The following is an 11,513-nucleotide window of genomic DNA, read 5'->3' as shown; positions in this document are numbered from 1 at the left end:
GTATTTGTATTTAAAATATGTGTTACAAATTCAACAGCTTGAAAAACAACATGATTTGCACTGTTAGCATACAGGAATAGTTCACAAACATGCAAGTAACAAAAGTAAATGGAGACACAACTAACTGTATGCGTGTATAGGACATATTAAAGATATCTTCAGTAGAAAAATAAATACACAAGCACTTTTAAATTGCCTGAAGAACGATAATAAAGTAACAATCTTAATCTTTGTACCTTTATTAGTAAATATTACCCATTAAATTATTTTTCCAAAATGAGAAAAAGCAGCATATTTGGTGGAGGGTAGAAACAGCAGCACCGCAGATGGATTTCTGAATGTGATATTTAGAGTTGACACAAGAGAGCACCAAATCCCCACAAGACAAACCAGGAGCTGTTTTCAGTCCAGCGCTTCTCCATCACAACTCTGACTCGACTATTTTAGACTATACCACCATGACAGTCTCAACTGCATATACACATTATACAGTATGTATTTACACTATATATGTAGAAGTATATATACACACTGTGACCAGTTCATTGTACTTTTGTGCACCTCACAATTATAGCATACGTGTGCATCAGTCTACATGTTAGAACAGGGAACATGTGATCCTGTACTGGATGTCGCGTTTAAACCGCTCAAACGTTGTGGTGCGGTTGTGTTTCACTCTGTAACATCTTTAACAGGCTTCAGGCACTTGTGAGTATTTCAGTCAGTTCAGTTTCATCAGATTCAGAGTTAGTTGTGTTTGTTGTCTTGAGGCACTGACAGCTTCCATGTTGCTGTTGTCTTTGATTTGTGTTCGTCAGTGCTGAACGGCTTACTGGCTAAACTGTGACTCAGCTGCCGTTGTTGAGCATGCCCAGCAGCTTCCTGGGGTCCATCCCCTGCTGCTGAGCCATCTTCTGCACGTCAAAGCCCATGTGCTTCAGGAACTGGATCACGCTCATCTCCTGTCCCGTCAGCTGGTCGCGAATAGTGGGGCAGGACGGGTTACAGTGGGGCCACGGGCAGCTGTCGATCAGATGTACGGGGCAACCCCTCATGGGTGGGCTCTTGTGCTTCTGGTGGCTGTGGTTGCCGTGGCTGCTGTTGATGTGGAGGTTGTCTTGGAGGCTGCGGTCCCAACAGTGAAGGGCTCTGGGCAGGGAGGTGCCTTTCACCTGAATGTCCATCCAGTAACTGCGGGGACAGTAGGACACAGTCAAAGGTGTGAGGGGCAACAGCTTCAGCTCTTCCCCTCCAGAGCCGGATCATAGGACCTGTACTATCTGTTAACAGTGTTTGTGTCTGTATACTATCATGGGCACTGTCAAGAGGATTGAAAACTAATTATATTTTCGGTTTAGTTGGCCTGTAACTGAAACATTTAATTTGCTCACATGGTTCATACTGTGGGATCTATCTGGTTGACTTTTGAAGCAAATACTAGAAGCTGGGGACTTTACTCTCTGCAGCAAAGGCATAAAAGGCTCATAAATGTCTATAAAATACAGAAGGTCCTTAACATGTCTTCTCTTACCATATTTTTTTGTTATTTACACCACATAGCGACCAATAACTGTATATTGTGACAAGCTGAAATCTTGGCCTATATAATTTATTGGTTTAGGTCTAGTAGTATTTTTTGGACATTTCTTTTACAGATTCTTCTATAAAGTAGGACATTGAGTGTGAGTATTGTACTGAATATAAAATACAAGCAATTCTGGAAAACACTTAAATCAATAAAATAGGTAAAACAAAGAATGCACATTTATATCAGCAGTGCACAAACTACTGAGAAACTTCCAAACAACATACAGTATACAGTAAATTCAGTTGTTAGGCAAACAGAAAATCTGTTTATTCCAGTTCCCTGTTCAGTTTCAGCTAAAATGCTGTGTACAGTCCTTAGCAGACTGTTCATATAACGTGTTTTATAAACAGTCCAAGTCAAGATCTACAAGTTAAGGCGAGACACTATGGGCAAAAACACTGTTTTTTCATGCACTGATCAATTTTGAGATTTTGGGCTATTCTTCTTTCATGTATTCTCTCAGAAAAGTTCTCTCCTGAACAATTAGGCTCCAAAAATTGTTGTTTCCTCTGTATCTGCAACCAGTCGTAAAAGTATGATTTACATTAACAATCTATGGAATTTTACAGTACAAGTCTTTAAAGGCTGTTTTCTCAAAATGAGTTTTTCCTCAGACTCTGAGCTAGAAATCTCCACTTCAGCAGCACTTACTGACACCAAACCTTCCAGTTTTATTCCTGTCTATATTCTGAAGGTTTTTACAGAGGGGATTGTTGATATATCATTCAAAGCCTGATTTATACAACATTTTGTTCCTAAAAACAGGGTGAAATTAGATTTTTTAGGGCTGGTGACAGTATTTTCTCATTTACAAAGTAATAAAAAGAGATATCCAAAATCCCCTCTGTAAAAACTTTTGACTCTAATATGTCAACAAAATAAAACAAGAATTTTAAATGGCTTTATCCATTGTTCAGATTTCGGTTCTGGAAATGTATGCAAATTAGCGCATATTTCATCAGATATTGCCTCATTTACATATTTAAACATAAAATTTTACAAAACTTGTAATACAAAAAATATAATTTTAAAATATAAATTTCATGGTGATATCAATAATCTTTTCCCCCTATTCACCTGTAGTGTCTCCCCTTAATTATTAAGTTAATTCACTTACGTTCTGGTGATGAGCTCATGAGACAAGCAGGCCGGAGCAAACAGGGCCCTGCCATTCAAACCAGAGAATCATTCAGTCAATTATACAGCTTTTTGTTTTATCTTGTGCATGCATGTGTGTGTGTGTGTGTGTGTGTGTGTGTGTGTGTGTGTGTGTGCGTGTGATTGTGAGTCTTACGGTACGTCACGAAGCGTGGCCCTCAGCTCCTGCCCCAGGTTCTGTATGTACCTCCACTGGCCCTCGTGGACGGGCTGTCCCGTCAGGTGGATGTTGTCGACCGTGAGCTGGGCCTCATCAAACAGCCACTGCACCACGAACACTGGGCCTGGCAGGAGAGAGGACATCCAGCAGGTCAGACTTTGACTCACACGCAGCAGCCTGTGCATGAAGCGCGTTTAGAGAATGTTTGGCCACTCACTTTTTAACGTGGGGTAGACTTTATATCCAAAGAAACAGTTCCACTCCTCTCCAACGTGGGCCTGTCTGCAGCTCTCTGGCACCTGTCCGCCCCAGTATCTGCACAACAGCCAAGTGTCACCACTTTATAAAGTCTGTAACCTTCCGCCTCACCTCGGTCGGTGCATGAATGAATGAATGAATGAGTATTTATTTTGATTATAAAAAATCAGGGGACAGTACATATCAATGGACACTTTCATGTAAATATGTAGGATTATAGCATCAGCTAATTTCCATCCTTTTTCCCTAGGCAGGTTGATGTTTAACATTGTAATTAATAATACAGAGATATACTAACAGTAAAAAGGTTAAAAAAAAAAAGTACAATAACAATAGAAGTGACAGGTACAGTACATCATAGACAGACAATCTTACGACAGACCAAGAATGAGAATAAAGTGACCATTGAATGGTAAAGTGCTAGAGTGCTAAAGTGCTTAAAAGAATAGTTCACCCAAAATTCAAATTTCACTCATTATCTACTATTATCATGTCGACTAAGGGCTGGGAGAAGTTTCAGAGTCCTCCGTGGCTTCTCTGAGTTACAGGGGGTCTCGGCGTAGCAGTGCATGTCCATATAATGGTTGCAAATGGATACCAACTGTCTTCGTAACAAAAAGACATCCAAATACCTCCATGCTGCTTGTATGTAATGTCCGTCTTGTATTGAAGCCCTGAAATGCGAAATTGTTCCGAAAAAAATTAAATAAGTCTATATTTCAAGCTTGTTTGCAGCGGAAGCTCCTCTTCCTTAGTCGACATGAGGGTGAGTAGATAATGAGTGAAATTTGAATTTTGAGTGAACTATCCCTTTAAGTGCTACAGTAAAGTGCTAGAGTTATAAGGTGCTGAATGGATATTGCACGCTGCCCAATTGCACATATTTGCACACACAGACGTGTGTGTGCCAGTGTTATTGCACATGTTAGCATACATACTGTAGATGTAATTATGTAAGCACTATTTCACAAAATTTGCATACATACAAATGTATGTTAGCATAAAAGGTTCCCTTCTCTCTATCTCTCTCTATCTTGGCCTTACCTGATGCCTCTCTTTATGGCCTCAGTGGGGGCACAGCTGATGGTATCAAGGCAGTCTGTGAATTTGTACTGTTTGTTGTCCAGGAACCATCCAGAGTCAGCCAGGCCTCTGACCTGCAGCCCTGTGTAGCCCTGTGACGCCAGCTGCTCCGCAACGTTGTCCACGTTCAGCAAAGCACCCGTACCACCCGCACTAAAGACAGAGGCAGTGGGGGTCAGAGTGGAGCCACATGACACTGAGTCATTATCTGTGGTAAAACACACACATTTTGTCCAATACTGACCTGCTTCCTGCAAGAAGGAGAACCTTGGCGTTGTCCAGACCTTTAGTCAGCAGCTCGTTCACCACCTCCTTAATGATCAGAGATCCCATGAACGCATAGTCACCTGACAGCAAACATATTACACATGTATAAATTAGCATACAGTCGCATTGTAAAATAATACAACATAAAGATCATTCTTTTTTATTATGAAACTCATAAGGAAGTGTGTTCAGTTCAGATGAAGTATTCATGCAAATAAACTCATTAATCCAAAACCCAAATGGCACCTGAGTGATTACACTCATTTACACTCAGCTTCTTCTATGTTTAAAGCTAAACTAAGAAATGATTCATCTTGTTTTAGTTTAGGGGATGAGACAATGAGATCATTAATTTGTGGTGCTAACCTCTATTTTTCTGTATTGTAATACTTGTACTTTATGTGCATAATGTAATTCATTAGTTTTTAGCATAGTACTTGAAGGGATTTCATTAAGTCAGTCAAGTCAACAAAGTAGAAGTGACAGCTGATGTCTTCTGCTCCATCCAGTTACCCTGTCACTCTTCCTTTAACTATCTACTGCATGGATCATCTCTTTATATGGTGTATATACTCTCAGAGCCACAAGTTCACACAGTGAATGGTCTCGTTCATTGCATCTTACTGTGATCTGTCTTCGGGGTGGCTCCGCTCCACACGTCGCTGGAGCAGTATGGGATGAAGCTGCAGGAGAGAGAGAAACAGCAGCACTAAGTCGACATAAACATTACAAGTGTTGTTGTTCAAGGAGAGAAAGCTGCAGTGGGATGCCAGAGTGTATCAATGCAAATAGGATATTTTCTCCTTTTTATACATGATAGGATGATGAATGGCTAAAATAAATGCAGTAGTGTTATTGTGTCTTATATGTACTTAGCAGCCTCTCAATGCATAAACAATATCATAACTTTTGCATGCTGTATACATAATGAACATCACCAGGGCCGTTGCTAGGAATTCTGGGCCCCCTGAAAGAATACTAAAGTGGGCCCCTGCCCCCTGACTTTTCCACTTTTTTTCTTAGACTACATACGTATTATCACATTTTATTAACTTTATTTTGATGCAGCACTATGAGTATTAGTCAGGATGCAGAATAATTCAGTCATACAAAGATTAGACTACTGAGGTTTTTTGTGGGCCCTACTGGGCGCTGGGCCCCTAGAATTATTATCACCTTTCTCCCCGATACAACGGCCCTGAACATCACGATGTTTATATCTGAGCTTCACTAATGGGAAATAATCATTAAAAGCACCAGGATGTAGGAAAAAATTAAATAACATGATCACCCAAACACTTTTATGTAGAGGTGTATGTACCCATATATTCATACAGTTGTCAAAATTAGAAGAAAAAAAACACAGAAGGGTATTAACTATGAAGTGAGGAGAGACATCAGCTCTTACACCATGTTGGCGTTCCACCAGTGTGGGTTTTCCTCCGGCTGAGGAGACAGGATCCCTGTTCCTGTGAAATGCAGAAGGAGAGATCTCACATTTATTTCACTCTCGGCACAGATATCATCTAAAGGTAAAATGCTTCAGGCTACTTGCTAGAACTCACAGACCTTGATGTGTGTGTGTTTCCCTGTGGTAAATAAGTCATTAACTTTCCCTGCTTTGGTCAGCAATTACATGCAGGCATTGAAGAGCTCTGCGGCTGCTGCACTGGCCACCGGTGTAAAGTACACACACAGGCAGAGAGTCATAAACAAACAAGGGCTTCCCTGATGGCTAAAGGAAAAGAACCAGAGTTTGACTTTTAAAAATTAATGCAAACTCAGCTAAAGAGGAAACACAAACAAGCCAATGAAGCTCATTCATTCAGAGCAGGATTTTTCCCTGCAGATGAAAGCAAAAGCTCTGTGGAGGCTGTGAGGACATAAAAACTAAAAGCTGCACAAATGGCAGACACTTTTCATGCATGTTTTTTTTTTTTGCTTTGTTACCTGTTCTGGTTTGTGGCCACTTGGTGGAGCTCATCAGTCTCCTCATTGTCTCGTACCTGCTGTCACAGGTCTGCCTGTTGAAACAGTACCATCCACCTGAACAACACACGCACAAGCTTGTTAACAGGTTGGTTACCTATAGCTGACTTTCACCGTGTTGAGCTCATCCATCGTCTGTGGTTTCTCACTCACCTTCCAAGAACAGCAGCCACCTCTTGCTGCCCTTGGACTCCTTGATGTAGTACCTGCACAAGAACACCAAAACACACCAGTAAATGTGTTTGCGTGTCATGCACATACACATAATGCACATGTGAACGCGAGCTTTGGGATGCTACCTTTGATGCTGACATGAAAGATCTGGCTCTGATCCTACCTCTAAAACTCTCTGCAGGAGCCTGTTTAGAGGCATTCAGAGCTCTAATTGCTTCTTTTTAAAAAAAAGAAAACATGAGTAGAGGAAACTCTCACGCTGTTGGCAGAACACACACACACCCTCTCTCTTGCTCTCTCACACACACACACACACACTGGTTTGACAGCTTGGGTGGGATCTGCAAAGCCTCCTCCTCTTCACAGTCAGTGTTTTATTCAATTGGTGTTTTAAATGAATGATAGTTCTGCTTGGATTCATTTTAAAAACTCATGGTTATCTCTTTATTCAGAATTTAAATAACACTGATGCATAATGCAGACTGTGCTCCATTGGACTGGCTCATTGGCACAACATTTTGAACACTTTGAGATTACTTTATGAGAAGTGCCTTACAAATAAAATGTATTATTATTATTATTATTATTATTATTATTATTATTATTATTATTATTATTATTATTATTATTGTTAACATTTAGGACTCTGCTCCACTCATCTTTTACAACGCATAAACTGGGAATTTGCAGTGATGCAAAGGAAAAGCAGGTGTATAGAGGAGAACTCTTTTATTTTGAAGGAGTTACTTTGACTTGTACTGTAGCTGTTCAATAAAGGATATTTAGACAGGAACTTAACTTGTTCCTCTAATTCATGAACTGTCACATCACTGCGTAATTTGTCTATATCAGTTAACTTTTATTTTGGCAGTAGACCCAATAACTCTCAATAGAGACATCACTGCAGATATGAACGTGTTGGCCTCAGTAGTGCGCAGGGTCTCTCTCACCGCGCTGCGTCTGTCTGGTCTAGACCTTTAATCCATTTTGGAACAGGAGCGCTGAGCGCAAATTGGATATTTGGTGCAAAAAGAGCAGAAAATGATAACGACGATACGCTGATGTTTTAGGTCAGCGACAAACTGTCAAGAGGCAAAAAAAAAAAGCCCAGTACAATTACAATTAGGGTCCCTTAATTAACGTTAGTTAGAACTAATGTGTTAATTACTGCTGAGTAATGCATACATAATGATAACTAATTACATTATTACACAACTTTTAAATGTATTTGTAACTTTGAGTAGTAAACATTAATTAACTGCTTATAGGCTACATTAATTAATGTTTCCTAATCCTAAGTAATACATAATAATGATTGTTGATCTGAAAACGTTAATTAAGGGACCCTTAAAAAAAAAAAACTTACCCTGCAGGTGACCCGTCATTGCAAGTCACAGACACATTCTTCAAAAAGTGCAGCTTCATGTCTTGGTCCAGCTTCTGCGCAGAGCACGGGTACAGCGACTGCGCCAAGTTCTTAATCTGCACCATGAAGTTGTTCATGTTTCCCTCCACGGCTGTAAAGTCTAAAGGGAAGCTCTCCGGTCCGTCCACCCGCTCCCTGTACACCGGAGCCTGCTGCTGCTGCTGCTCCTGCTGTTGATGCTGCTGATGCTGCTGCTGCACCCTCCGAGTCTGCGCCCGACCTCCGCGCACTCTCCTCGCCTCCACCGATGCGCTCATATGGATGAAGAGGAGCAGCAGGCAGGAGCGCACCGCGGACAGGCCGGCCGAGCTTCTCGCTACACAGCGACTCTTCATTTCTGTTTCTTTACTGTGGAAAAAAAACGTTATCTCAAATGTGCGCGAGTGGTTAGAATAAAACACAGCATGTCCTAAGAGTCGACGGGAAGCTGGGATGTTCTTTGGGAACGCACGGACACCTCTTGGAAACCACCGCTCGTGCAATGTGTGTTGAATAAGCGCAGGGTGAAGATCTCCATGGTGCCTCGAGAGATGGACAGCTGTTTTATAAAAAATAAAAAATAAAAAAATAAAAATCAGCCCAAATGCACGTGCAGATCCCTCGTCATTTCAGTTGTAACACTGCGCGTAGTTCATCCAGTAAATGCGTCATTACACGCGTAAAAAGCCGCCGTCGGACTAAGTATCTGACCTGCTGGCTCCGGGTTCTGGTCTTCATGAGCCGCGGACGAAGGGGGTTTTTATTCGACACCCCCCTCCTCCCACCCCTCCACCCCTCCACCCCCTTCGCCCTGCCCCGTGCTTCTCACCGCCGCGGGCCAGTCATTATTATCGTTGGCTGATGCTCCTCGCGGGGCGTCGCTCTCACACCAAGAGCGCGCGCATATGCCTGGCACGCCCCTCGGGTCTGTTCACCCATACACTCACTTCTGCCTTTGATGTTGGGTCATCTTGTGACCACGCCGCCTTTGAAGTGTCTTTGATTGAATACGGTGTGTGAGGCAACAACGCAGTTGGACAGGCGCGCGGATCCAGCGGATCACCGAGGCGCGCGGCTCATGCATCCCCCCCCCCCCTCCCCCTCGGAATGCGCTGGGAAAGCTCACGAGCATTATCGATCTGCTTGTGTTTTATGAAGATAATCTCACATAGACGAGTTCCTTCTTCTTTATCTTAGGAAAGTTGTGAATGAGATAGTAAGAACCATATGAAAGTGTTGGATTGTGGTGTGTGCAGATAATGCAGCCTATAGATCAGGGGTCTCAAACTCCCGGCCCGGGGGCCACATCCGGCCCGCGGCCCCCCTACATCCGGCCCGCGTCTTGACGTAAAAAATAAGGCTGTCAAAGTTAGCGCAAAATGCTTTTAATGGCACTGTTTTTTTTTACGCGCGATTAATGCGCTAACCTCGGGCCGCTCCGTAGTTTTGGGAAACAGAGAAGCTGCTTCTCTCCAGACGTGGCCACACAGGTCGGCAGCAGGGGCTGTCTCTCCAGGTCGGTGTACGTGTCTGTGTCTGAGTGTGTGTGAGTTACTACGGTTACCGCGGCGCTCCCGTCCCCCGGATATTTCTGCAGCTGGATTTACATGATCCGGTCTGAGACATGAAACTCATGGACTGAGGAGTCGTCCCACTGCACTCTGCACGTCACACCGACGACCGTGCATTTGTACTGTGAGGAGTTGCTCTCTCTGCCCCGTGGTCAAACGGTGATAATCCACTGCAACATGTTGCTGTTGCTGTTGTTGACGTTATTGTGGTTGTGCGCGACGTAGAGCTGCCGCTTCGACAAGCGAGTTTTTTTCCCCCCTCAATTGCCCGTTCATTCAGCCTGGTGAGGGAGGGAGGGGGGTGGAGGGGGTGGTGTGTGTGTGTGTGTGTGTGTGTGTGTGTGTGTGTGTGTGTGTGTGCGTGTGCGTGTGTGCGTGTGTGTGTGCGTGCGTGCGTGTGTGTAAGGGGGTGGGGGGGTGGGGGGCGCCGTTTTATAATGTTACAGAAAACCTGCATGTTTTTTCTCCTCATGTTCCTACACTAGAGAACTTGTTCTTGTCACCAAACGAGGCTGCTCTCTCTCTGACAGATGATTTTTAAATACCATGAAAATGGTATTTGGAAAGCATGGAAAGCATAAAAAACGTCCAGATCTGGATGTTTCTTATGCTTTCCATTCATATTGCTGGTATTTCAAGCAAAAATGAAAAAGATGCGATCAGGAAATTTTGAGATTAATAGCGATTAAAAATTTGAATCGTTTGACAGCCAACCCCGTTTTCAGAATTTTTTTTTTATATATACTTGTCTCGAACACTGAAGTGGCCCCCCACTGAGATGACAGTGCCAGCAGTGGCCCCCAGCTCATTTGAGTTTGAGACCCCTGCTATAGATGATCTAGCTATCTCTATCTTTGACTTTCATTCATTCTAGTTCACATGCATTTAACTCTTATCACCAAGACTAATAGCATCAATGTAAGTAGCCAAATAAATGCTATTCCATCCACTCCCTGGCTGTATTTGTGACTCATATCAGATTCTTGGCCATCCCTGATCTAGGTGCCATGGTATTACCATTGCAGGGATTATCCATAAAGGCTACCTCAGGATCTGATTTGACATTTACTAAAGTTATTGTAACAGATGGATTTAATTCAGATTCAATAGAGTTTCTTTTTAAAACCATAATTTTCTTGCAATGACATGATTTAATCAGTGAGCCTTCTGTGGATCCTCAGAGAGGATAATATAGGACAATAGTGTTTTCATCTGTCCATACACTAGGGTTTGGGTAGCTGCTGCTGTTTGGTAAGTTTCCAGGTATGTACAGCAGTGGTTCTCAAACCTTATGACAAGAAGGACCTAAATAGGACACAGACAACCATTACATAAGATTTTGTCCCAGACATAACATTTCCGATTTTAGACTTATTGTTTCACAAAGTGTGTGAAACCCACAAGCCAAAACAGTCATACATACTCTTATTGTGTTCTTTGTGGATTGAGTAAGAGTGAAAATAAATGATTCCCCTTTTTGCTGGGAATTCACAGGAACCCCCTCAAGGACCCCAGGGGATCCCCAGACCCCACTTTGAGAACCACTGACCTACAGAGTGTCTTTTTAAAGTTTATTGGCCTCATCATCATGTAAAGACCTTTTTTGTTGTTTTCAAAGCAACAAAATGTGTCATGAATAAGACTTGGAATAAAAGATGTAAACCACATCCATTGTTCATTTTAACACCGACATTCAGCAACATACTGCCATTGAACTTTAGTGTCTGGCTTGGATAGGTTTTACAGGACAAGAAACCCAGTGTATCTTTTTAACATTTTGATTCAAGTGTTTTTGGAAAATCGTGTAGCTAGTACTTCACAAACTCCTTGCACAGACGCCTTCATGTGCCTGCACTCCAT

At 42.4% G+C, this 11,513-nt stretch overlaps 1 protein-coding gene across 3 annotated transcripts; it reads right to left on the bottom strand.

Annotated features, from left to right (window-relative positions):
- Positions 1 to 6: 6 nt before the first annotated feature.
- On the bottom strand, positions 7 to 8,818 carry notum1b (notum, palmitoleoyl-protein carboxylesterase b). Of its 3 annotated transcripts, none has more exons than XM_085785627.1 (12): positions 8,304 to 8,557; positions 8,044 to 8,273; positions 6,657 to 6,709; positions 6,465 to 6,560; positions 5,923 to 5,983; positions 5,139 to 5,197; positions 4,492 to 4,594; positions 4,209 to 4,400; positions 3,124 to 3,221; positions 2,883 to 3,030; positions 2,706 to 2,753; positions 21 to 1,191 (listed from the first exon to the last, which is right to left on the bottom strand). In XM_085785627.1, exons 1-12 carry the CDS (start codon positions 8,436 to 8,438, stop codon positions 849 to 851), a joined length of 1,566 nt encoding a protein of 521 aa, XP_085641753.1. In that variant the 5' UTR covers positions 8,439 to 8,557; the 3' UTR covers positions 21 to 848. The 3 variants fall into 3 exon arrangements, with proteins under 3 accessions (XP_085641712.1, XP_085641753.1, XP_085641761.1); XM_085785635.1 differs by having other exon boundaries at positions 8,044 to 8,267; XM_085785586.1 differs by having other exon boundaries at positions 7 to 1,191; positions 8,044 to 8,818.
- Positions 8,819 to 11,513: the final 2,695 nt, after the last annotated feature.

This window comes from Trachurus japonicus, chromosome 1 (genome assembly GCF_045865225.1).
Source record: "Trachurus japonicus isolate A0001 chromosome 1, Traja_1.0".
Lineage (NCBI taxonomy): Eukaryota > Metazoa > Chordata > Actinopteri > Carangiformes > Carangidae > Trachurus > Trachurus japonicus.
The sequence above is the reverse complement of the archived record's forward strand: the minus strand, read 5'-3'. Positions and strand labels throughout refer to the sequence as shown.